General features: G+C 43.7%; 1 protein-coding gene across 2 annotated transcripts in view; it reads left to right on the top strand.

The window, feature by feature from the left end:
* Window positions 1-26894, top strand: part of LOC121279389 (annexin A13-like) — a 61788-nt gene that overhangs the window by 16357 nt on the left and 18537 nt on the right. The window contains exons 1-7 of one of the 2 annotated variants that reach the window (XM_041190598.1): window positions 5404-5732; window positions 10186-10261; window positions 15570-15664; window positions 16567-16737; window positions 18193-18226; window positions 23591-23670; window positions 25718-25786. In XM_041190598.1, the coding sequence (XP_041046532.1) occupies window positions 16579-16737; window positions 18193-18226; window positions 23591-23670; window positions 25718-25786 (342 nt within the window). In that variant the 5' untranslated portion in view covers window positions 5404-5732; window positions 10186-10261; window positions 15570-15664; window positions 16567-16578. Of the gene's footprint in view, window positions 1-5403; window positions 5733-10185; window positions 10262-15569; window positions 15665-16566; window positions 16738-18192; window positions 18227-23590; window positions 23671-25717; window positions 25787-26894 lie in introns of those variants that run through there. The other variant, XM_041190597.1, reaches the window with a different exon arrangement.

Here is a 26894-nt window from a genome sequence, read left to right as displayed (position 1 = left end):
TTCGAAACAGCAAGTGAAAAATGTATGCACTTATTGCAGAAAATATTGATTTTTGGAGTAACGTTACTACTTAAGAGACAAAATGGGAGGTCAGATTTGAGTCAGCAGATTGTTGTATCTACAAGTGTCAGTTTTATTGTTCGTACAAAAGATTATGATTTCTTGTTATATTTTTTCTAGCCATTTGTGTTCAAGTAAATTTGAACAGTAAACTTTATGTTTAAACTGGTTGGAATGTGGAACTCACTACTGCAGACAGTGGTTGAGGTGAATAGCATAGCATATTAAGATTCTGAGGGGGCTTGACAGGATAGATGCTGAGAGAATGTTTCCCTTGTATGGGGAATCTAGAAATAGCGGGGGAACACAGTTTCAGATTAAAGGATTGCCCCATTAAAACAGAGATAAGGCAGGATTTCTTCTCTCTGTGGGTTGTTAATCTTTAGAATAATCTACCCTAGAGAACTGTGGAGGACAGTTAAAAAGATGGAAAACCTCGCATGTGCAAACACATAGGAATCTGCAGAAAACACGGAATGTAAGATCATAAGGCACATGTGCAAAGCAGAGGCCTATGGGAGACAGGAAAGAAGAACATGCATTTATATAGCGTCTTTCATGATTTCAGGACACCCAAAACGCTTGCAGTGTAATCACTGTTGTAATGTAGGAAACACAACAGCAATTTGTACACAGCAAATCCCACAAACAGCAATATGATAATGACCAGATCATTTCTTTTAGTAATGTTTCTTCAGGGATAAATATTGGCCAAGACACCGGAGAAAACTCCCCTGCTCTTCTTTCAATAGTGTGACAGGAACTATTATGTCCACTGAGAGGGCAGATAGGGCCTCAGTTCTGTCGAAGGGTCATGAGGACTCGAAACGTCAACTCTTTTCTTCTCCGCCGATGCTGCCAGACCTGCTGAGTTTTTCCAGGTAATTCTGTTTTTGTTTTGTCCTCAGTTTAACGCTTCATCTGAAAGATGGCATCTCCGACAGTGCAGCATTCCCTCAGCACTGCACCGGGAGGGTCGGCCTGGGTTTTAGAGATGTGGCCCCACTCACTGGCCAGAAAGTCAGAGGCAAGCCCGCCTCCACCGGCCCAGGAAGCCTCAACTCAATTTTACATTGTTCAGGCAATTCATTACCCGCAGCCATGGCTTCCAAAGCTCTGAGGCAGGATGTCCCATTTCCAAGAGCTGCCAGCCAATCAGCAGGCCAGCAGCTCTTCTGTCCCAGCAGTGCCACTGGGAGAAGTGGCCACTGCTGGGATTGCAGCAGTTCCCAGACCGCCGATGATGGAAGAGACCGATGATGGAGTACAGATAAGTGGGTTCAGGGGTTGACATGGCCAATTAGGCAGGTCCAAGTGATGGGGATGGATTTGGTCATGAGGGCAAGCAGGAATGTCTTCCAGCATTTTGGGCAACACAGTGCCCACTTGGGAGGACTCCCCCCACCCCCCACCCCCCCCACTCCCCCACCCCCCGCCCCTCCCCCAACCCAATCACTGAGTCCACAAAGAAGCCAGCAAGTGTTTCCCGGGTAGTCTTCGCATGTGACAGATTGCTCACCTACCTCTGATATTTTCCCAGTGGTGGTGAGAAGAGGCCCTCAATTGGACATTAATTGGCACCACTGCTTTTATGACTCCTCCCTCCATCTTTTCCCACCCTGCTTTCAGGATGGGGGGGGGGGGCGCATAAAATTCCAGCCAAAGGCCTCTTTGAACCCACAGTCTTCTCACTTAGAGGCAAGAGTGCTAACCACTGACATTGTAGGCAGCTGGAATTGCTTTGAGGTCCTATGTTGCATCATTGGACTTAATTTTCATAGATTAATGAGGCTCCTGCCTAGTGGGAGTTCAAAGGAAAAATGTTGACAGATGGGAACATGGCGCTAAACTGCCCGCTTTATTACCACTTCAGTTTTGCAGGGCAGAAAGAGTTAAAACCCTTCACTGAAGGCAATTGCATGAAGTAATAACTTAGGTGATGTGGTCTTCAAATCAGTCTTCCTTTCTTCATTTTTGGGATGCAGACGTTGCTGGCAAGGCTGGCATTTGTTGTCCATCCCTTGGTGCCCTTGGGATGGTGATGTTGAGCCAATTTCTGATGCAAATGACTGGCTTGCTTGACCTCTTCAGAGTGGCAGTTAAAAGTCAACAACATCTGAGTGGGATAGGTGTCACAAAGTGGGCAGAGAGGATAAGGACAGCAGGTTTCTATCCCATTAGTAATTCACTTGCATTTCACGACAATCGGATAGCTTCTCGGATTTGTTTTTTAAATTGCATTAAAACTCACAACCTTCCCTGGTGAGATTTGAATTCCTTGGTGTCTCTGAATTACTAGTGTAGTAACATACCAAAACCAATAAAAACAACAATCAGCATTTCTATAGCACCTTTAACATGGTAAACTGTTCCACAAGCACCACTTAGCACCAGGCCACATAAAGAAATATTGGGACAGCTGGTGACCAAACACTTGGTTGAAGAGATAGGTTTTAAGGAGAGTTTTGAAAGAGGCAGATGGGAGGAGAGGTTTAGAGAAGGAATTGCAGAGCTTGGGGCCTAAGGAGCTGAAGGTGTGGCCGCCAATAGTGGAACGATAGAAATCAGGGATGTTCAAGAGGTCAGAGTATCTTGGAGGGGTTGAAAGAGGTAGCAGAGATGTGGGGGGGTGCGGGGGCAGGGTTGGTGGTCAAGATCATGAAGGGATTCAAAAACAAAGATGGGAATTTTAAAATCCACACATTTCTGGAATGGAAGTCAATGTAGGTCTATGAGCACGGGGGTGACAGGTGAAGGGGACTTGATGCATTAAGCCATTGAGCCCTGTTAATAATAATAGGTCAGGTTTGCCACTCTTCCTCTATGAATGAAACAATGATTTATTCTTGACATTTTGAAAGCAGAACTCAATAAAAATTAACTGCGTCTCCAAGTGCCTATGCACCTCAAAGTCAGGGCAATGTATCAGGTATTACTTATTAAACCTGCAGTGAGGTCATACCCAATCAGCACACAGATAGATTTTATTGCTCCTCATATAAATATTGCGCCACCAATATCTTATAGTTGCCAGAGTTTCGGGAGAAGATACATAGCTGGGAAAATGGGCAACTCTCATGTAAGTAAGCAAGCTGATCGATCCTGTATAGAGCTCAAAATGTCTGCTGAATCAGAACTTCCTGCTCTTAAATTTACTCAGTTGATTTCTTGGCAGAAAGTTTCATACTATAAATGATGAACAAAAAATCCTAATGTCGATTTAAAATATTTTGTTGGCTCCATCTCTTGCCCTTTCATTCATTTAATTTAAAAAATCCTCTTATTGGAACTTTTAAAAATTGTATTAATTGTTGGGATGTGAGCGTGACTGGCAAGCTCAGCGTTTATTGTTCATCCTTTGAAAAGGAGGTGGTGAGCTGCCTTCTTGAACTGCTGCTGTCCATGTGGTGTAGGTACACCCACAGTGCAGTTAGGGAGGGAGTTCCAGGATTTTGATCCAGTGATTGAAGGAACCGTGATGTAGTTCCAAGTCAGGATGGTGTGTGGCTTGGAGGGGAACTGGCAGGTGATGGTGCTCCCAGGTATCTGCTGCCCTTGTCCTTCTAAACAGTAGAGGTCATGGTTTTGGAAGATGCTGTCGAAGGAGATTTGGTGAGTTACGGCAGTGCATCTTGTCGATGGTACACATTGCTGCCATTTTGCATTGGTGGTGGATGGAGTGAATGTTTAAGGTCGTGGGTGGTGTGGCAGCCAAGTACTCATTGAGAACCCTGCTCACATCTTTAGCATCAACGCACAAGTTACCATGTACATCTCCGTTAGGCCCTACCCTTTCCTTAGCTATCCTTTTGCTCTCACTTTTTGGGTTTTTGGAAACATCTTTGGGTTTCTTTTGATTTTACCCACCAATATTTTTTCATATCCTCTCTTTGTTTTCCTCATTTCCTTTTTTACTTCACCAGCGTACTTTCTATATTCCTGTAGGCTTTCTACAGTATTGTGCTTTTTGTCATAAGCTTCCTTTATCTGCTTTACCTTACCCTGTATGCTTCTGGAAACTCAAGGGGCTCTAGGTTTGGCAGTACCACCCTTTTTCTTTATGGGGACATGTCTACACTGTGCCCATAGAACCTCGCTTTTCAATACCTCTCACTGATTTGACACTGTTTTCCCTTCTAATAGCTCTATCCAGTCCACTTTTGCCAGTTCACCTTTCAACTTTGTAAAATTTTCTTCCCCCAATTTAGAACATTTACTCCTGTTCTATCTTTGTCCTTTTCCATAATGATTCTAAATCTAACTGTATTATGGTCACTATCTCAAAAATGGTCACCCACTGCTACTTCATCCACTTGCCCAGCTTCAATTCCTAAGACTAAATCTAGAATTGTGTCCCCTCTCACAACATTCTAAAAAAAAGACAATTCACCCTATCTCTAAGTGTTAACAGATCCTTTAAAAATTCCAAGATCTGGGTCCGCATCTTCACCAAAGAATAATCACTTCTTCCTTGGGCCATATCCTGTGTACCAAGTTTCGTTGAAACCTGCCCAAGAGATAAAGGCAAACAGGAGTGAAAGCATTCGCCTTCAGTGTGAGAGATGGTGAGCCAATACTCATACTGAAGGCAGTATTTCTAGCTTAATGTGAGATTCCATAAGGCCAATAACAGAAGAAATGGTACAGGTGTGGTCCCATTCTGAACTCCAATAGCCCATATGTTGGAAGATACTGGATCTGCACAATATCAACCAAGTTGGGACATATGATTCAGCCATGTCAGTACGTTTTTCTCTTTGTGTTTGACACTGAATGGTACCAAAGTATAAAGCAACTTTACAACCTAACTACCGAAAAGCCCCAGTGTAAATACTTGTCAACCAAATGTTGTAAAATAATAAAGATAAGGAGCTACCCAAGTTACTATGTAGTTAAGGGTTGTGTACACACGTTCATCTTTTAGACTTCAACTTGGAAATTTTGACATCATCTATGCAGTTGGGTTTAAAGTGGATGTCAAATTATTATCCAATCTTTCTGGACTGTGTATAGTTCCATATTATCAAAAGGATATGGAGACACTGGAGAAGTGCAAAAAAGATTTACAAGAATGTCACTAGAATGGAGGGGTATTAAGGGATGTAGGACAAAGGCACTCATATGGGGGCTGGAAATTCATGGTGCCCCTTGTTTTTGTGTGCAGGTGTCATGCTTTGTGACCTGCCTGCGCCAATCCAGAATTCAGATCGAGGTGGGCAGCACACAACCTTGGGACACCCACCTCATCTAAATGACCGTAGCCCCTGCATGAGAGGATCCCGTGCTTTGGTCTTCTTCCTAAGACTACTGACTGCCTCCATATTCAGCAGGGGAGCCCAGTAGCATTGTTCAGAGAGCATGTGTTGCAGCCAACCTTTTCTTCTTAAAGACAGGCTGTCCCTCTTAAAGGGAAGCTGTGCTGAAGAATATTTCTGCAATTTAAATGATGGCAAAGTGAACACAGGGAAAGAGAGAGATGCCCAGGGAAACAGAGGTAATGCTGGAGGCATTAATGGTGGAGGTGAACAGGAGGAGTTTCCACGGGGAGCCAGGAAGTCTTCAAGGATCACCCTCAGAAGAGAGTGGCCAGGGAGGTTAATTCCCTTTGTCTGGACTTGAGGACCTAGCAGCAGTGCCACAAGAAATCCAATGTCCTCACGTGAGCAGTCGAGGTAAGTGAACGGATCTTTGTATGGTGTCCCCAGTCCAACACCCCATGTGTGCAGGTGGCAAGTGGTGACCCCCGCTCCCAAAAGGCAGGGCACATAAAGTTCTAGCCTGATGTCTCCCCTTGTGGGAAGTCTAAAACTAGGGGCCTCTTCATCATAATCTGTTATATGTTGGGAGGAACTTGTAAAGAGAGACCAACGCTAAGATGGCCAGATCTCATGCTTAATGACATCATCAGGCACTGGGCACACTATTAACATGAAACACTTTTTAAAATTAAAAAGGGGAAGCAGTATAATGAACTATTTACAGGTACCCAACCTATGCAACTTCAAAAACAAATAAACAAATCTCTGAATATTCAGCAACTGGCTTTTTTTCTTTCAACTATATTTATAAATAAAGTCTTACGTCTGGTTAATATTCTGTATCTGATTTGCTGGGAACTTTAGCACGGTGGTTAAAACTTGGGGGTGGGGGGAGGGTCTGATTTTCTGGGGGCCTCACATATGTATAAGGTATATGTATGTAGAAGTATAAGGTTGTCACCAATAAATCGAATAGGGAACTCAGGAGAAATCTCTTTACCCAGAGAGTGGTGAGAATGTGGAACTCTCCACCACAAGGAGTGCTTGAGGCAGGTATTATAGATGCATTTAAGGGGAAGCTAGATAAACACATGAGAGGGAAGGGGATATAAGTATATGTGGAAAGGCTAAGATACAGATTTTTTATTCATTCATGGAATGTTGAAGTAACTGACAAGGCGAGCATTTACATCCTGTCCCTAATTCCCCTTCAGAAGGTGGTGGTGAGCTGCCTTCTTGAACTGCTGCAGTCCATGTGGTGTAGGTACCTACAGTGCTGTTAGGAAAGGAGTTCCAGGATTTTGACCCAGTGACAATGAAGGAATGGCGATATATTTCCAAGTCAGGATGGTGTGCATCATGGAGGAGAGCCTGCAGTTGATGTTGTTCCCATTCATTTGCTGCATTGGTCTTTTGAGGTGGTGGAGCTCATGGGTTTGGAAGGTGCTGTCGAAGGAGCCTTGGTGAGTTGCTGCAATGCATCTTGTAGATGGTACACACTGCTGCTACTGTGCATCGGTGGTGGAGAGAGTGAATGTTTAAGATGGTGGATGGGGTGTCAGTCAAGCGGGTCTACTTTGTCCTGGATGGTGTCATGCTTCTTGCATATGGTTGGAGCTACACTCACCCAGGCAAGTGGAGAGTATGCCATCACACCCCTGACTTGTGCTTTGTAGATGGTGGACAGGCTTTGGGTGTCAGGAAGGCGAGTCACTCGCTACAGGATTTCTAGTCTCTGACCTGCCCTTGCAGCCACAGTACTTATGTGGCTAGTCCAGTTCAGTTTCTGGTCCATGGTAACCCCCCGAATGTTGATGGTGGGAGATTCAGTGATAGTAATGCCATTGAACCTCAAGAGGCGATGGTTCAATTCTCTCTTGTTGGAGATGGTCATTGCCTGACACTTGTGGGGTGTGAATGTTACTTGCCTCTTGTCAGCCCAAGCCTGGATATTGTCCAGGTCTTGCTGCATTTGGGCATGGACTGTGACAGTATCTGAGGATTCGCAAATGGTGCTGAACATTGTGCAATCATCCGCGAACATCCCCACTTCTGACCTTATAATGGAAGGAAGGTCATTGGTGAAGCAGCTGAAGATGGTGGGGCCTAGGACGCTACCCTGAGGAGCTCCTGCAGTGATGCCCTGGAATTGAGATGACTGACCTCCAACAACCACAACCATCTTCCTTTGTGCTAGGTATGAGTCCAACCGGTGGAGAATTTTCCCCAATTCCCATTGACTCCAGTTTTGCTAGGGCTCCTTGATGCCACACTCGGTCAAATGCTGCCTTGGTGTCAAGAGCAGTCACTCTCACCTCACCTCTTCAGTTCAGCTAATTTGTCCAAGGTCAGGAGCTGAGTGACTCTGGCAGAACCCAAACTGAGCTCAGTGAGCAGGTTATTGCTGAGTAAGTGGCACTTGATAGCATTGCCGACAACCCCTTCCATCACTTTGCTGATGATTGCGAGTAAACTGATGAGGTAATATTCGAGAAGGTTGGATTTTGTTTTGCTTTTTGTGGACAGGACACACCTGGGCAATTTTCCACATAGCTAGGTAGATGCCAGTGTTATAGCTGTAGCTTGGCTAGGGGCCCAGCTGGTTCTGGAGCACAAGTCTTCAGTACTATTTTCAGAATAGCCTTTACGGTATCCAGTGCTTTCATCCATCTTTTGATATCATGTGGAGCAAGTCAAATTGGCTGAAGACCGGCATCTGTGATGCCGGGAACCTCTGGAGGAGGCCGAGATGGATCATCTACTCAGCACTTCTGGCTGAAGGTGGTTGTAAATATTTCAGCCTTCTCTTTTGCACTCATGTACTAGGCACCCCCATCATTGAGGGTGGGGTTATTTGTGGAACCTCCTCCTCCAATGAGTTGTTTAATTGTCCACCACCATTCATGACTGGATGTGGCAAGACGGCAGAGCTTATATCTGAGACTTTGGTTGTGGATCCACCTCACTCCATATATTGCCTGCTGCTTCTGCTGTTTGGCATGCAAGTAGCCCTGTGTTATTGCTTCACCAGGTTGACAGCTCATTTTTAGTTTTGCCAGGTGCTGCTCCTGGCATGACCTCCTGCCCTCTTCATTGAACTAATGTTGACCTCCTGGCTTGATGGTAATGGTAGAGTGAGGGGTATGATGGGCCGTGCGGTTACAGATTGTGGTTGTATACAATTCTGCTGCTGCTGATGTCCCACAGCACCTCATGGATGCCCAGTTTTGAGTTGCTAGATCTGTTCTGAATCTATCCCATTTAGCATGTTGGTAGTACCTCACAACACGATGGAGGGTATCCTTAAGGTGAAGATGGGACTTTGTCTCCACAAGGACTATGCAGTTCTCACTCCTACCAATACTGTCATGGACAGATGCATCTGTGGCAGGTGGACTGGTGAGGACGAGGTCAAATAGGTTTTTCCTCTTGTTGGTTCCCACATCTGCCACAGACCCAGTCTAGCAGCTATGTTCTTCAGGGCCTGGCCAGCTCGGTCAGTAGTGGTGCTACCGAGACATCCTTGGTGATGGACATGGAAGTTCCCCCACACAGAATACGTTCTGCGTCCTTGCCGCCCTCAGTGCTTCCTCCAAGTGGATGAACACTGATTCATCAGTTGAGGGGAGACAGCAGGAGGTTTCTTTGCCCGTGTTTGACCTGATTCCATGAGAATCCATGGGGTCCAGAGTCAATGTTGCAGACTCCCAGGGCAACTCTCTCCTGACTGTATACCACTGTGCCACCATCTTGGTAAGACAGGGCATACTCAGGGATGGTGATAGTGATGTCAGGAACATTGTCTGTAAGGTGTGATTCTGTGAGAATGGCTGTTGGTTGACTAGACAGTGCAGCAGCTCTTTCAATTTTGGCACAAACCTACAGATGTTAGTAAGGAGGATTTTGCATGGTCGACAGAGCTGGGATTGCTGTTGTCGTTTCCGGTCCCTTGGTCAATGCCGGGTGGTTGGTCAAAATTCATTCCTTTTAGACTTTGTAGCAGGTTCATACAACGAAGTGTCTTGCTCAGCCATTTCAGAGGGCATTTAAGAGTCAACCAGATAGCCGGGCGTCTGGAGTCACATGTAGGCCAGACCGGGTAAAGGTGGCAGATTTTCTTCCCTAAAGGGCATGAGTGAACCAGGTGGGTTTTTACAATGATCGACAATGTTTTCATGGTCACATTTACTTTAATTCCAGAATTTTATTAATTTAATTTAAATTCCATCAGCTGGCATTTGAATCCATGTCCCCAGAGCATTAGCTTGAGCCTCTAGATGACTAGTCCAGTGACATTACCACTGCACCACCACCTCCCCTCCAATATAATAGGGATGGGAGGAGACTCACATGGAGTATAGACTAATTGGACCAAATGGCCTGCTTCTGTGCTGTAAATTTTATGTAAAAAAAACCCTAACAGTTAATGTTATTCTGTCCTTGTTTGTTGATATTTTTCAATACTTTCCATTTGACATGCACATGCCATTACAGCAAGAAAGGGGAATGATCTGGCAGACTTACCGTGTCTAACAGTTTGTGGGAATTCAGTTGGGAGCAGCGGCAAATGAATAATATCCCGGAGGTTTCTGGGGCTGGAGACGATTACAAAGATGGGGCGAGGGGAGACGATGGAGGGGCTTGAAAACAAGGAAGAGAGTTTTAAAATCGAGGCATTGCCAGCCTGGAAGCCAATGCAGGTCAGCGAGCACAGGGTGGTGATGGGTGACGATGGTTCGAGTTAGCACATGGACAGCAGAGTTTTCGATTATTTAAAGTGGTCCTCCTTTGAGCCATATTTATACCAAGCTTTGTGTATAATTAAGCACCATGTAAGAATGCTAATCATTTATATTTTGTTTTGCAGCCTGGTATTCAATATCATGTGCATTTCAGTGAAGAGGGAGATGCCAAGAGGATAAAAAAGGCTTGCAAAGGAGCAGGTAATCAAAAAGTTCGATCTGGACATTCAGTTTTCACTTGAATTGAGCTGACATCTAATGCTTTGTGATCATGTGCGGTTATATTAGAATAAAAAAAGCATAAGAGTTTAACTGTGGAGACTTTGTCATGGTCCAATTGGGAATTGAGGAAGCATTTTCAGCTGGGAGTGCTCGGACAAAGAGATAGGACTGTTCTGATTCCAGAAAAAGAAGGAACAAACTTGCAGAATGATCTGCCCTCACCTGAAGTTTGGGAGTCCAGGACTGAGGGGGCATAGCCTAAAAATTAGACCCAGACATTTCGGGAGTGAAACTAGGAAATACTTGTACATGGGGTGGGTAGTAGAAGTACAGTGCTCTCTTCCTCAAATGACATTTGCTAATTTTAAGCCTGGGATTGATAGATCTTTGTTAGCCAAAGGTTTTAAGACATTTGGGGCAATAGTGGGTATCTGGAGTTAGGTCACAGACTAGGTATGACCTCATTGAATGAGGGAACAGGATGGAAGGGCTAAATGGCCTCCTTCTCTTCCTATGTCGCCATGTTCAGGATGGTCCAAAGCACTTTACAGCCAATGAAGTCCTTTTTTGTAATGTCTTAGTTATAATGGAGGAAAGGTAGCGGTTAGACAGGCCTCCCTAGCACTTTTATGACAATGAGAGATCACAAGCAAATAGAATGAAAGATGTCCAATAAAACAGCTCCGCAGCTGAGCAACACCATTTGGGTATTATTGTCTATCTAGCAAACAGCCCCAAATGTGTAATAAAAACAGAAGATGCTAGAAAAACCCAGCAGGTCTGGCAGCATCTGTGCAGACAAAGAATCACCAGAAATCCCATTAAGGCACATCCAGCAGGTGGCTTCTTCCATATTTCATTGTTTAAAAGCCGGATAAAGAATTTTAAAGGCACAGGCCCGCCACTCTTGGCTAACGAGAGCTCAGTGGAAGCCTGTCATTCAGGGAAGAAATGAAGATCCCTGTTGACATTTTAATGTAGGAATCAGACCCAAGGGGTTTTGATAGAGAAAATGGTGACAAGATGTTTCCTTTGACAAGTTGGTCAGCAACCAGAGGTTATGGTTTAAAATAACTGGCAAAATAACTAAAGGGGGAGCAAAGAGAAATTCCTTCATGCAGAGGGTTGCTTAGACCTGGAACGCACTACCTGAATGGGGCAATTGGACATGTACTTGAAGAGGACTAATTTGCAGAGTTATGAGGAAAGAGCAGGGGAGTGGGATTAGATGGACCAGCACGGATATAATGGGATAAGTGGCCTTCCTTTCATGGGATTCTATGATGCTATGGAAAAGCAAAGAAACTAGCCCAGTGTCTGACAGCTGAGGCTAGGTAAGGATTTATATTTTCTTTCCTGGTTGGTGATGATAAATGTCCATGTCATTCTGTTCTGGGCACAAGAATCTTCTTGTACAAGATTTCAACATGTGCTTTAAGTGAGGCGCTTATATAGGGAGTCAACATTCCCCAACACTGATGGAATAAGAGAGAGAGAGGTAGGAGAAACCCCTATACTACCAACTACCAGATGGAAACAGGAAGCCAGAGGCCCCCTGTACAAAGTTACAAGGTATTTACAGCACAGAACAGACCATTTGGCCCAATAAGTCCATACTGATGATTATTCTCCACCCAAGCCTTACCCCCACACATCTTCATCTAACCCTATAAATATGTCTTTCTATTCCTTTCTCCCTCATGTACTTATCTAGCTTCCCCTTAAATGCGTCTATTCACTCCAACCATTCTATGTAATAACGAGTTCCAAATTCTCACCACTCTCTGGGTAAAGAAGATTTTCCTGAATTCTTCTATTGGATTTATTATTACTATCTTAGATTTATGGTCCCTAGTTCTGGTCTCACCCACAAGTGGAAACATCTTCTTATGCCCACCCTCTTCATAATCTTGAAGAACTCGATTACCCTTCAGCTTCCTCCTTTGCAGGGAAAACACAGCAATAATATACCAACTGATAAACAACCACAGACCACAACCCATTTGATCAACTGCAGTATTTTATTACCATCCTCCTCTTTGTATCACACAGTGTGCACTCAAAACAAATATTTATAACATTGACCCTGAAATATCTGCAGCCATTGAAAACAAATGACGATCTGCATTGTCCTTTCACCCAATTGTCCAGGGTGAGAAATGCTCATTGTACACTCCAGTATTATCAATGGCTAGCCTGTGTCACTTACTACACAACAGGGAGGCAATAGTGTAGTGGTATTGTCATTGGACTAGTATTCCAGAGACTGAGGGTAATGCTTTGGGGACCTGGATTTGAATCCCACCACAGCAAATGGTGAAATTTGAATTAAAAAAAAATCTGGAATGATGATGACCATGAAGCCATTGTCTGGTTCTGGTTCACTAACCCCCTCAGGAAAGGAAACCTGTGGGTCTGGCCTGGCCTATGTGTGACTCCAGACCCACAGTTCTTAAATACCCCCATTGGGCATGGGCTGTAAATGACACACCATGAATGAATAAAAAAAGTAACAGCACAAAGTGAACTGGTGAATATGTGTCAGCCAAGGGGTCAGTGGGAGCACTCCTGAGTTAGAAGGTCATGGATTCATTGCCCCATTCCAGAAACTTCAGTAAATAATCAGCAGAGTGCCACAATGTCAGAGGTGCCCTCTCCATTGATAATACTGAAGTGTACAATGAGCATTGCTCACCCTGAATAATCAGGTGAAAGGACAGTGCCAAATGTAATTTGTTTTCAGCACTGTAGGTATTTCAGGGTCAATGTTATAAATGATGATGGGACATTAAACCAAAACCCACTTAGGTGGATGTAAATGATATATTTTGAAGAAGAGCAACGGAGTTCTTTGTGGTGTCCTGGGGCCAATATTTATCCCTAAACTAACATCACTAGGGGGGGATTATACTGTCAGTTATTTCAGTGCTGTTTGTGGGTCCTTCCTGCGCACAAACCTCCTCCATTATAACAGTGACTACACTTCAAAAGCAATTCACCGGCTGATCTGGGACATCCTGAGGTTGTGAAATGTGCTTTTTAATTACAAACATTTCATTTAGTTAATGGAAACAAGGACCTTACCACTCTGAACGTTAGCCAACAAACTTAACAAATCTGCATTATAAAATCACAATATTCTTAATTGTTACACAATATCAGGCTTGAGAAAGAAACTGCAGTTGTATTTTGCTTAATGAACTACAGAGGTCAGCAACTGTGCACATAGATAATGCAGTTAATGACAAATATATTTTCATATCTTCCTAAGCCATGCAAAAATTGCTTTTTAATATGCATTATCCATGACTATATATAACTCCTTTAACTAAAATAACTTAGATAAACCCTGTGGTTTATCAAAACCACAAGGCCACCAAACTAATCTCAGTTGCAGCTTTACAGTCTCTGGGCATTTGTGTTGAACAAAATTCTAAACAGAAATACACATACCTTTCCCTTCTTCAGTCAATTCCTAAAATACTCGGAAACCTGAGAACAACTATTTTAAAGGTTAAAAGTAATACTTTTGGATTAATTTCTGACCACTGCTGCCTCCTGCCAGGTCTTGCAACGGAGCTTGGTACCATTTGGAACAATAAATGTATTCTGAATCATCCCAATATTTTCTGTCTCTATCATCTTCCTTGGTGAATTCTTCCAATTCCGGCCTGTTGAGCATCCCTGACATTCATCGCTCCACAATAGGTGGCCGTGCCTTCAGCTGTCTAAGCTCTAAACTCTGCAATTCCCTCCCTAAACCTTTCCACCTAACTACCTCTCTCTCTTTTAAAATGCTTATTAAATGCTACCACTTTGACTAAGATTTCAGTCATCTGCACTAACATGTGGCTTGGTGTCACATTTTGTTTGGTAATGCTCCTGGAACTACATTAAAAGTGCTATGTAAGTACATGTTGTTGTTGGTGTTGTTGAACCTTGTTGATCCTCTCTCTCACTTTCTCACCTCCTTTAACACATTCAGTAAAACCTACCCCTTTGACCAAGCTGTTGATCACCTGCCCCTAATATCTCCTTCTTTGGCTCAGTGTTAATTTTTGTGGTCTAATTATACAGTTGCTAAGGACCTTGGGACATTTTACAATGTTAAAGGTGCTGCATAAATTCAAGTTGTTGTTGTTGGCTGTGCATTCCACAATTTACCAATCTCGACTAAAAGCTTCCTTACAAAATTTTCCAAGTTTGCCTTCCTCTAATTTCCTCTAGTTTCCTCATTCATATTATACTATAAAGTAAAATTTGGAGTTACCCATTTCATCAAGACAGTGTTCCTTTAACTAACGTATGCCAATCAGCCACAAGCAGAATATCTTCACCAATATTTAAACAGATATTTATTTTGAAAATAATTCTTGTGCATTGTTCACCACAGGGTCCCTGACAGGTTGGAAGTTGAATACTCTATTTGTAAAGTTCTAAAACATTGTGATTAGGAATATAGGGACAGGAAGAGGCTATTCAGCCCCTTAACACTGGCTGTTCCGACATTCAATTAGATTATGGCTGATCTGCATCTTAACTCCATTAACCCACCTTAGTTTTGTTACACTTAACAAAAATCTATCAATCCCAGTCTTGAATTTCTCAATTGATCCGCAGCCTTACCAGCTTTTTAGAGGAGAGAGTTCCAAATTTCTGCTACCCCTCTGAATGATTTAGCTTTAATTTTAAGGTTATGCCCCTTGTTCTTCACTCCTCCAGTAGAGGAAATAGTTTTGCTCACTCTTTGGGTAGGCTAGATCCATATTCCTTAGGGTTTAGAAGAATGAGAGGTTATCTAATCGAAACATATACAATTCTTAAGGGATTTGACAGAAATGTTTCCTGCTGACTGGGGAATCTAGAACAAGGATCAAGGGCCAATCATTTAAGACTGAGATGAGCAGAAATTTCTTCACTCAGGGGGTTGCAAATCTTTGGAATTCTCCACCCCAGAGATCTGTGGATGCTCAGTCTTTGAATATATTCAAGACAGAGATCGATAAAGTTTTAACAACCTGAAAGATCTGGGAAGAGTGCAGGAAGGTGGGGTTGAGGTACAAGATCAACCATAAACTTGTTGAATGATGGAGTGCTCGAAAGGCTGAATGGCCTACACCAGCTCCTGTTTCTTACGTTCTTACATTTTTTTTGTTCTCTACCCCATCAAATCCCTTATTCATCTTAAATACTTCAGTTGCACCATCCCTCAATCTTAGTTCTGAGATATTTTTACAATCAGTGTTGCTATTTAACATATCCACACGATTTGCTATCATATTTTTAGGAACAGATGAAGTCACTATTATCAAAATCCTTGCAAGTCGCTCGACAGAACAGAGACAGAAGATAAAAGAGAAATACAGAGCTTTGTATGGCAAAGTAAGTACAATTGTGACAAGGCTCAGATGAAATTTAGCACATTGAGAGCACAATAAACTGATCGTGGAACCAATGGAATTTCACGTTATACTGTGCACTCCTGTTTCATATGCATTTTAAAATTTATTCTTTCATGGGATGTGGGCATCGCTGGTGAGGCCAGCATTTGTTGCCCATTCCTAAGTGCCTTTGAATTGAGTGGCTTGCTCGGCCATTGCAGAGGGCAGTTAAGAGTCAATCACGTTCCTGTGGGCCTGGACTCACATGTAGACCAGACCGGGTAAGGATGGCAGATTTCCTTCCATATAGAGCCTTCGGGAAGCAGATGGGATTTTGTGACAATTGATGTTTTTTTCTTTATTGTTCTTTCACATGATGGGGTCATCACTGGCTAGGCCAGCATTTATTGCCCATCCCTAATTGCCCTTGAGAAGGTGTTGGTGAGCTGCCTTCTTGAACTGCTGCAGTCCATGTGGTATAGCTGTGCCCACAGTGCTGTTGGGAAGGGAGTCCCAGGAATTTAAACCAGTGACAGTGAAGGAACGGCCTATATATTTTCAAGTCAGGATGGTGTGTGGGGTGGATGGTCAACAATTCTGAGACTTTATAATTCCAGATTTGTTGATTGAATTTAAATTCCACCAGTTTCCAAGGTGGGAGATGGGATGTGTTCATGCACTTCAAATAAATGTTACAAAATCTAAATCTGTCTCATTCAGATTTCTTCAAGAAAATAGCCACTGTTCAGCCTTCGTCAGATACTTGTTGTTTAGCTAACGATCTACTCACAAATGTTGGGTATCCAGGGAGACTGGGAAGTATATCAAGTGATTTAATTAGCCTCAAAAAACTGAAAGGAAGAAAAACAGTGAAATATCTTTTTTTTTCCCTCTCTTTTGTAGGATTTGGTAAAAATGCTAAAAGGTGACCTCAGCGGGTGCTTAGAAAAGACAATCTTGGCCTTGCTGGACCGTCCCTGTGAATTTGATGCCAAGTTGTTAAAGGAGGCAATGAAAGGAGTTGGAACTCATGAAGATATCCTCATTGAGATTCTCTGCACTCGAGCTAATTCGGTATGCTCGAATTGAAATGATATTATTTATTTATGAATACATTGTGACTCTATTAAAAGAATACTGCCTTTGCAAGAGATTCCCTCTCTACATAGGGAATCTTGCAGCACAGAAGGAGACCATTTGGTTAACCTTGTCTGTGCCAGCTCTTTGATGAGCTATTGAATTAGTCCCACTCCCCTGCTCTTTCCCCATAGCCCTGCAAATATTTCCTTTTCAGCCCCCGTCCCTTACCCTCCGACCCGTTCTTCATTCCCCACTTCAGTGGGACCTGAAATTTCAGCCCGCTAACTATATCTCTCTCTCCACAGACGCGGCCTGACCTGTTGAGTATTTCCAGCATTTTCTGTTTTTATTCCAGATTTCCAGCGTCTGCAGTATTTTTGGTAGTCTAACGTTTCAAGTCAATGATCTCTCATCATAGCTTCAACACTTCTTCATCACTCATAAGCCCTTTGCTAAACACCACTGTTCAGTCTGAAAGCTTCCCATTGTTTGTCATTTTAAATCTCCGCTCCACTCCCACTCTGACCTCTCGGTCCTCGGCCTCCTGCATAGTTTCAATGAAGGTCAAACCAAACTCGAGGACCAGAATCTCATCTTTCAATTAGGCACTGCACAGTCTTCCAAATTTAACATTAAGTTCAACAACTTCAGGTCTTCATCAGTAGCTGCCTCTAGGCCCATCTTTTGTTTCTTTACCTGTCCCATCACCTCCTCCTTTTGCCTCGCACTGTTGGTTACAGAATGTGTCTGTTGAAGAACTCCTTGTAGTCTTCTGTAGGTTAACAGCAAGCCTTTATTAACTACTTGTAACCATATACAACTATACACTAGAGGGTACAGATATGGAGCTATCTCAATCCTAGGTCTTATCACGTTTCTGGTCAACACCACACTGACCCCAGGTCTAGGTCATGTGCCTTCTTACTTCACTGTGTGGGCAGTACTCAGTCCCACATTAAGCCTGTATATATCAGACCTTTATACCACATGCACCATCATCCCTTATGTCATTTTCTCAGGCCTACCCTTCACTCCATCACAGACCCTTTTGTACTTTACCCGCATCCCTCCTTTCCCACACTCCTCCTCCCCTCACCAATGCTCCTCCTCCCCCAACAACCTTTCGTATTAGCTTAAAAGCTCCTCATCTCTAACTTCATCCAGTTCTCGTTCAGGCATCAACCCAAAATGTTAACTTTGCTTCTCTCTCTCCACAGCGATGGTTGGATGAAGTTAAGATACAGATCAGCCATGATCTTGTTGAATGGCATGGAACAGCCTTGAGGGGCCGAATGGCCTGTTCTTGTTCCTGTCCTCCAAAATACTCTCTGACCTGCTGTGTTCCCAACAATTTAGTCATTATTTTGTAAACCATGTACTCTGCATTTGATAAAGCAGAACCTTTGATCAGCACATGTAAATATTTGCCAATTATAATTTGTTTTGCAGCAAATTGCAGCCATAAAAGAAGCGTACAAGCAAAGTAAGTGTTTCCATTACTTTAAAAAAAAAATAAATTTACGTCTACTTACGGTGGCATAGTGCTAATGTCACTGAGCTAGTAATCCAGAGGCCCGGGCTAATGCTCTCAGCGATATGGGTTCAAAGCTGGTGGAATTTAAGTGCAATTAATAAATCTGGATGTCTTGGGTACTTGTGAACCTGATGAGTTTCTACAACAATCAATGATAGCTGCATGGCTAACTATAGCTACGTGACAGTAATGGGGAAACTCAAACATCATTATTTCTGAAGAGTAACTAACCACCCCTGTGGGCTGCACAGACCAAATTCAAAGAGAGCTATACAAAGGCCGAGAGCCTGTCCTCCCTCCCTAACAGCACTGTGGGTGTACCTACACCACATGGACTGCAGCGGCTCAAGAAGGCAGCTCACCACCACCTTCTCAAGGGCAACTTAGGGTTGGACAATAAATGCTGGCCCAGCCAGCGAAGCCCACATCTCATGAATAAATAAAAAAAAGCTATACAAAGGCCATCTACATTTCATAATCCAGTAATGGTGACCATGAAACTATCATCAATTGTTGTAAAAACCCATCGGGTTCTCTAATGTCCTTTAGGGAAGGAAATTTGTCATCCTTACCTGGTCTGGCCTAATGTGACCCCCAGCCCCACAGCAATGTGGTTGACTCTTAACTACCCTCTGAAATGGCCTAGCAAGCCACTCAGTTCAAGGGCAATGAGGGATGGGCAACAAATGCTGGCCCTGCCAGCGATGCCTACATCCCATGAAAGAACAAAGTAAAATCAATAAATTAGAATGAATTATTTGTGTTAAAGTTTTATTAGAATTTCAAATTTTGTTCACTTTTCCCCTCACATTGCACTGGTGAGAAAAGCCAAGGCCAGAATTTTATGCACTCCCACCCTGGTGGGTTCTGGGGCAGAGAGGGGACCGTGAAGTTGCAGGGATGGGATCCCCCCCACCCCACCCAGGGTTCCTGTCCGCCCCAACCTCACAACGATTTTATGCTGGCACGGGACAGGGCCTCAACAGGAAGTCAGCCCTTGCCCCAGTTGAGGCCCTTAAGTGGCAAAATAAAGAAAGTTAGATCTCTGGCAGGAAGGGGTAGGGGGTGGCGCCTCCATCAGAAACTCCGTTCTAAATGCGGATACCCTCCCTTTAAGGCCCAGTGACCTCCAGTCGTCCCTCCCACCCCCGGCCTATTCCCCAAGGCCCTGATTGCCCCCCCTCACAACTCCCCAGGCCTTCCCTACCCTCCCTACCCTGGGACCCCTGACACAACTTTTTCTTCAGCCCCTGGGACTTAGTCTCAGGCTGCTCCACGCAGTGTCTCTTCTGGCCACTGCAACGCTTTTGCTGGAGGGACTGGAGAGCTACCGACTAATTGATGGACTGGCAGGTCTCCAAGGCGGGATTTCCTCCCGAGTGAGGGTTGTAAGTCTCGTCTTATGCCAACCAGTGCCAAGCCACCGCCAACATAAAAATTCAGGCCCAATAGTCTTTTCAATATACTCCAAAAAAATCCAGATTGCACGTGGCATGTAATTATACAATGGCCTGCCCTCCGTCCTGTCCCCATACACATGTATAGGTGTAGCAAATATGACCTATTTCTAAATTCCAAAGGCTTCCAATGCAAAGGCTGCCTGTGTTTTTCAGATCGCAGTTATACTGCACCAGGGGAAACAAGTTCAAATGGCTTCAAAGTTCAGATCATTAGTGGGGAGAGGCGATTTATTCTGATACTGCCAACATGTCCCTGTCTCCTCTTGTGAGGACAGCTTAGAGACACTGGGCCTGTTCTCCATGGAGAAGAGAAGGTTAAGAGGAGATTTAGCTGAGGGCTCAAAAAAGAGTAAATAGGGAGAAAGTGTTCCTATTGGCTGAAAGGTTGAAAAACAAAGGACACCGATTTAAGGTGAATGGCAAAAGAGCCAAAGGCAACCACACAGTGAGTGGTCAGGATCTGGAACATACTGCCTGAGAGTGCAGTGGAGGCAGATTCAATCATGGCTTTCAAAAGTGAATTGGATAATTATCCGCAAAGAAAAACATTGCGGGGCTACGGGGATAGGGCGGGGGAGTGGGACTAAATGAGTTGCACTTTCAGACCGTCGGAATGGCCCTGATGGGCTGAATGGCCTCCTTCTGCCTTGTAACTGTTCTACGGTTGTGTGTGCCTTAGATGCTGCCCTGTGCCCAATTTTGCAATTCCCTTTGTTGCCCAGACTCTAAGGGGGTGAAATCGATTGGCGGGGGTTGGGGTGGGTGTGGGTGGGGTGGCAAAAGAGCAAAATGAATGCTTTACACTCCTGTCCGATCATCTTTCTCATTGGCTTAAAGAAAAAGAATTCCACCCCTTTAATCTCCGCCATGTCCCTGATTTTAAGGTTGGCAGTGTCGTTCATGACCTCCTGCATTAATGTTCTGCTGGCCAACTAACCTCTGGCAAACTAGAACTAAACTGCACTCAGAGACTTCAAATGCGAAGTGTGAAAGCCTCAATTGCCTGGGGGTTTCACTGTAGTGTCTTCAGCATGCTGCAGAATTGAGTGCGGTGGCATAGTGGTTACGTTACTGGTTTAGTGATCCAGACGAATGATTTCGAGACACGAGTTTAAATCCCACCGTGGCGGTTTGATAATCAAATTCAGTTAATTGAACAATTGTGGAATTGAAAAGTTTGTATCAGTGCAGTAATGGCGACCATGAAATTATCGGGTGGTTCACTGATGCCTTTTGGGGAAGAAAATCTGCTATCGTTATCTGGTCTGACCTCTAGGTGACTCGAGACCTGCTTCAATGTGGTTGACTACTGAAAACAAAAACAAAAACAGAATTACCTGGAAAAACTCAGCAGGTCTGGCAGCATCAGCGGAGAAGAAAAGAGTTGACGTTTCGAGTCCTCATGACCCTTCGACAGAACTTGAGTTCGAGTCCAAGAAAGAGTTGAAATATAAGCTGGTTTAAGGTGTGTGTTTGGGGGGCGGAGAGAGAGAGAAGTGGAGGGGGGGTGTGGTTGTAGGGACAAACAAGCAGTGATAGAAGCAGATCATCAAAAGATGTCAACAACAATAGTACAAAAGAACACATAGGTGTTAAAGTTAAAGTTGGTGATATTATCGAAACGAATGTGCTAATTAAGAATGGATGGTAGGGCACTCAATGTATAGCTCTAGTGGGGGTGGGGAGAGCATAAAAGATTTAAAAAAAAAATTTTTTTTTAAAAATAATGGAAATAGGTGGGAAAAGGAAAATCTTTATAATTTATTGGGAAAAAAAAGGAAGGGGGAAACAGAAAGGGGGTGGGGATGGGGGAGGGAGCTCACAACCTAAAGTTGTTGAATTCAATATTCAGTCCGGAAGGCTGTAAAGTGCCTAGTCGGAAGATGACGTGTTGTTCCTCCAGTTTTTTTTTTTATTTTTTTTTTAAATCTTTTATGCTCTCCCCACCCCCACTAGAGCTATACCTTGAGTGCCCTACCATCCATTCTTAATTAGCACATTCGTTTAGATAATATCACCAACTTTAACTTTAACACCTATGTGTTCTTTTGTACTATTGTTGTTGACATCTTTTGATGATCTGCTTCTATCACTGCTTGTTTGTCCCTACAACCACACCCCCACTCCACTTCTCTCTCTCTCTCTCTCCGCCCCCCACACACACACCTTAAACCAGCTTATATTTCAACTCTTTCTTGGACTCGAACTCAAGTTCTGTCGAAGGGTCATGAGGACTCGAAACGTCAACTCTTTTCTTCTCCGCCGATGCTGCCAGACCTGCTGAGTTTTTCCAGGTAATTCTGTTTTTGTTTTTGTTTTGGATTTCCAGCATCCGCAGTTTTTTTGTTTTTATGACTACTGGAAATGTTTGAGCAAACCATTCCATTGTCAAGGAGGCAGCTCACCACCAGGGCAATGAATGTTGGCCTTGTCAGTGACACCCACATCCTGTGAATGGATAAATAAAAGAAAATGGTTGCAGCCAGTTGTCAGACTACCAAGTGGAGGCCACTTTGCTGAAGTGTTAAAGTTTATGTTTGAATCGACATCCTAATGTTCCTGGAACTTGGAGCAAGTACTTGCGATACTACAACATGACCTCCAGGTGGAGTGTGTTGGTTGAGGGATAATTATTGGCCAGAGCTGCCGGGCAAACTCCTGGAAGTTCTTCCAAAATAGACCCCACGGCCAATCGGAAAGCAAGCAGTCTCTTCACACCCCGACTGGATGATTCCTGACCGCCAGTCAAACAGCCATTTTCCCACTTTGATAATGAATCATCAAAAAAGGGTTTCAAAGGAAACGTAGGAAAAAACACGCACAACCTTTTTACTGCCTGTGTGGCTTTGCTCACAGCAGCCTGCTGGAGTTTAATCCCTGGAGACTCCAGGGCAATCCTGGAGGGCTGGTGACCTGAGAGGTGAACGGGTGAGAGCAGAATTGCAGGGAATAGGACAGATACAGTTCGAGGGCCCTGCCAATCACGGTGGGGCGAATCCTCGGTTGACGGAAAAGTCAACCACGCCAGATGCACTGGTATGGAAGATGGGTTCATCAGTTCCATTGCGACCATGGCAGAGAAACTGGGAGAATGGGATGGAGTTCTTACAGGAAACGGGATGGGAGGAAGCATAGTCTGGAAAGGTGTGGGAGTCAGTGGATCTTGATCATTGGCCTATCCCAAAAAAATGGAGACAGAGAAGTAAAGGAAGGGAAAGGGAGAGTTGGAGATGGACCATGTGAAGATAAGGAAAGGGTAAAAATTGGAAACAAAGTTGATGAAGTTTTCCAGTTCCGGGCAAGAGCAGGAAATGGCATCGATACAGTCATCAATGTACTGGAAAAAGAAATGAGGGAGGGGGCCTGAGCAGGACTGGAACAAAATATGTTTCATATATCCCTCAAAAAGGCAGCCATAGCTTGGACCTATTTGGGTTCCCATAGCAACACCACTTATTTGGAGGAAGTGAATGGAGTTAATGGGGAAGTTTTTCAATGTGAGACCAAATTCATGTAGGTGGAGAAGGGTGGTGTTTGTGGTGGGGACCGGAAGGAAAAAGCAGAGAGCCCTCAGCCCTTCCTGGTGGGGGATGGAGGTGTGGAGAGGTGGGATATCCATGGCGAAAAGAAGATGGTTAGGACCAGGAAGGGTCATGATGTAGGTGGGAAGAGATTAGACAAGGGGAGAAAAAATGGAATTACAAGAGTAAGAGATTATCCAGCTTAGGTCTAGTCTTGACTTGGGTGGACTCTATAAAGGAAAGGACATGATTTTGTAATTCACATCAACCTTCCACCTCAATTTCTACATTTAGCAACATTGCTTAAGCCTTTCTCGTTTGTTCTGGCACAGTGTTTCCAAGTGATCTGGCAATTGATGTTCAAAGTGACACCAGTGGCACGTTGAGGAAATTGCTACTCTCATTGCTTGAGGTAAGTACAAATAACACTTCCAATTGGCTCGACACAGATGTAAAAACATGTCTAAAGCCATGAGCAGTACTTGTTCCTTTCAATGTGCATACTGGGAAAAAGAAACACTTGATAAGTTAAACATCCAACTAAAAGGATAACTTATGAAGTCAACAAGCCATGTCTTTATTAAATTTGAATTTTTCAAGAAATATTCCATTTTACTGAGCATCTAAAACCTCACTGCAAAAATGCACATAGGATAGAATAATGGAATCATACAGCAGAGAAGGAGGTCATTCGGCCCATCATGCCTGTGCTGGCTCTTAGCAAAAACTATCCAATAAGTCCCATTCCCCTGCTCTATCCCTACAGCTCTGCAATTTTTTTCTTCCCTATTAAATATTCATCCAATTCCATTTTGAAAGTTGCTATTGAAGCTGCTTCTGCCACCCTTTTAGGCAGCGCATTCCAGATCACAACAACTCGCTATACAAGTTAAACATCCTCATCTCCCCCTCTGGCTCCTTTGTCACAGTGTGTACAACAGAATTGCAGAGGCTGAAAACAATGAATGGAAAAAGAGAGTGTTGGAAATGCAGAGTAGGTAGATCCTTACCTGAAAGGGCAAGATAGGTTCAGGATTCTAGTGTGAGACCATCAATGGAACTGAGCTCAGCCAAAGGACTCAGTGGCATCCAAGACAATGGGGCCAAAGGATGGAAAACAGCACCTTGGGATTAAGAGGTGAAATCGACAGAATAGTTTCACCAAGAGTCACTCGCTGGTTCTGACCACATCTTATCAGGCAGGGCATGGGAGTGAGGAGGTAGGGGAGGAGAATGGGAAGAAATACATGAGGTGGCAGGGACTGGGAAATTCAGACATTTATGACCAACATTTCATGACCACCAGAGGTCTCAAAGCACTTTACAGCTGATGAAGCACTTTTGAAATGTAGCCACCATTGTAATGTAGGAAATGTGGCAGCCATTTTGTGCACAGCAAGATCCCACATACAGCCACTTGGTTATGGCCAGATAATCTGTTTTTTCAAAATGTTGATTGAGGGATAAATATTGGCCAGGACGCCAGGGAAATGTCTGCTGTTCTTCTTCAAAATAGCACCGTGGGATCTTTTACATCCACCTGGAAGAGCAGACAGCGGCTTAGTTTAATATCTCATCAAATGCCAGTGCCTCTGACAATACAGCAGCCCCTCAGTACTGCATTAGCCTTGCCTTTCGTGCTCAATTCCTGGAGTGGGATTTGAACCTAAAACCTTGTGACTGGGAAGTAAAAGTGCTACCAACTGAGCCTTGGCCAACACTTTGAAAGAAAGAAAAGGGAAACAGAGATGAGTCCAAAATGTGGAATGTGAATAATATTTGGATGATAAGACCATAAGACATAGGAGCAGAAATTAGGCCATTCGGCCCATCGAGTGTGCTCCGCCATTCAATCATGGCTGATAAGTTTCTCAACCCCCATTCTCCCGCCTTCTCCCCGTAACCTTTGATCCCCTTGCCAACCAAGGACCTATCTATTTCAGAGCCTATCTAATCCAGCAGGTAATTAAGAGATTTGATTAAAGCCTGAATTTGTTGAAGTCAGTGTTCAGACTAGAGAGTTCATGATAACACGTGAAGAAGACAAGACACTGCTCCTGAAGCTTTGGCTGAGTTTGCCTGGACCACATGCCTCCCTATGATATTAGCAATAACACACCATGTGGAAAAACATAAGCCCAAGCTCACGTTCTACTACTCTGGGGCTATGGAGCATTGAGTTCCAATCTGTGGCACTGTCAAGTTTAGTTCCGTGCACCAACCACTCATCAAGAAAGAAAATACTTCACGAAAGAAAACTGTTGAATTTTAATCCCCCCTGGAGTTGTGGTTGTAAAGCACTTTGGGACATCCTGAAGTCATGAAAAGCGCTATCTAAATGCAGGTCCTTCATCTTCAACCCAACCCAATCATAGAGAAAAGCTGCATTGTTCATTTAGAATATAATGCTAAACATAGCAATAACCTGGCTAACATTGTTGGTAATTGTGTAAATACAGGCCGACCGAGATGAGGGATTCGAAGTCAATGAAAGCCTGGCTGAACGAGATGCCAAAGAGCTGCATGAGGTAATTAAACAGCATGTAACTTATGATTTTTTTTCTTTATTCTTTCATGGGATGTGAGTGTCACTGGCAAGGCCAGCATTTGTTGCCCATTTGTTGGATCCAGTGGCCTTGGTTTGTCGGGGCTGAAGGATCCAGGTTGCCTGCTTGTTTCAGGGTGTCTGAATTGGCACAGAGACAGAGAACATCAGGAGATCGTTGTTAGAATAAACACATGCTGTTAATTTACAAACTAAATTCAGCAGCTACACTTGTGTGCTCACAACTTAAAACACTGCCTTCACTCTTCAGTGTCTAACTCAAGACTCTCCCACAGAGGTAGCCCGCCCTACTCTGCTAATGGATATTAAGATCATGTGATCTTACATTACAACACTTGTCTTAAAAGTATATTACACATCAGATTACTACATCCCTCCCCCTTTACTGAAAAATACATTTTACAATTTTTTCAATATATCAAGTTATTTACACAGATCAATTATTTACAAAGTCAGCCTCTCTGGGGGTTTCCTTATGCTTATAGAACGTCTCCGCTCTGCAGTTTCTGAAGTTTGATTAGGAACCTCCCTTACTGTCGTCATCTGAGCATCAGGTTCTACAGCAGGTTCCTGTAAATCTCTTTCTTCGACTCTTCCAGGTACAGTTGGCCCTTCAAACACATTTATATTTGGCTGAGTTCTTTCAACAGGGGATGTCGATTCAGTCTTGAGCACTGGTGGAATCACTTCTGGGTATTTGGTTTCCCCTCTTCTTATCTGATCCACATGTCTCCTTATTAATCGATCTTCGACTATCACATGGTAGGAAAGAGGTCTCATTACAGCACTTATTTCGCCGAACAACCATGCTGGTCCTTCTCTAAAACTTTTCACAAATACTTTCTCTCCTACGTTAAATGTTCTGTCCTGACTGTGACAATCATGTCCCATTTTCTGATTTTCCTGCCTTCTTTCTGCCTTCACCCCAAGTTAGGCATCATTAAGCTCAGTCTCGATCGGAGACGGCGCTTCATCAACAATTCCGCAGGTGTGACACCTGCTGTCATATGAGGGGTGGTTCTATAATGGAAAGGAAAACGTGCTAATTTAGTCGCTATAGAATTTCCAGA

This window comes from Carcharodon carcharias, chromosome 6 (assembly GCF_017639515.1).
Source record: "Carcharodon carcharias isolate sCarCar2 chromosome 6, sCarCar2.pri, whole genome shotgun sequence".
NCBI lineage: Eukaryota > Metazoa > Chordata > Chondrichthyes > Lamniformes > Lamnidae > Carcharodon > Carcharodon carcharias.
This window is presented reverse-complemented; position numbering and strand designations above follow the sequence as displayed.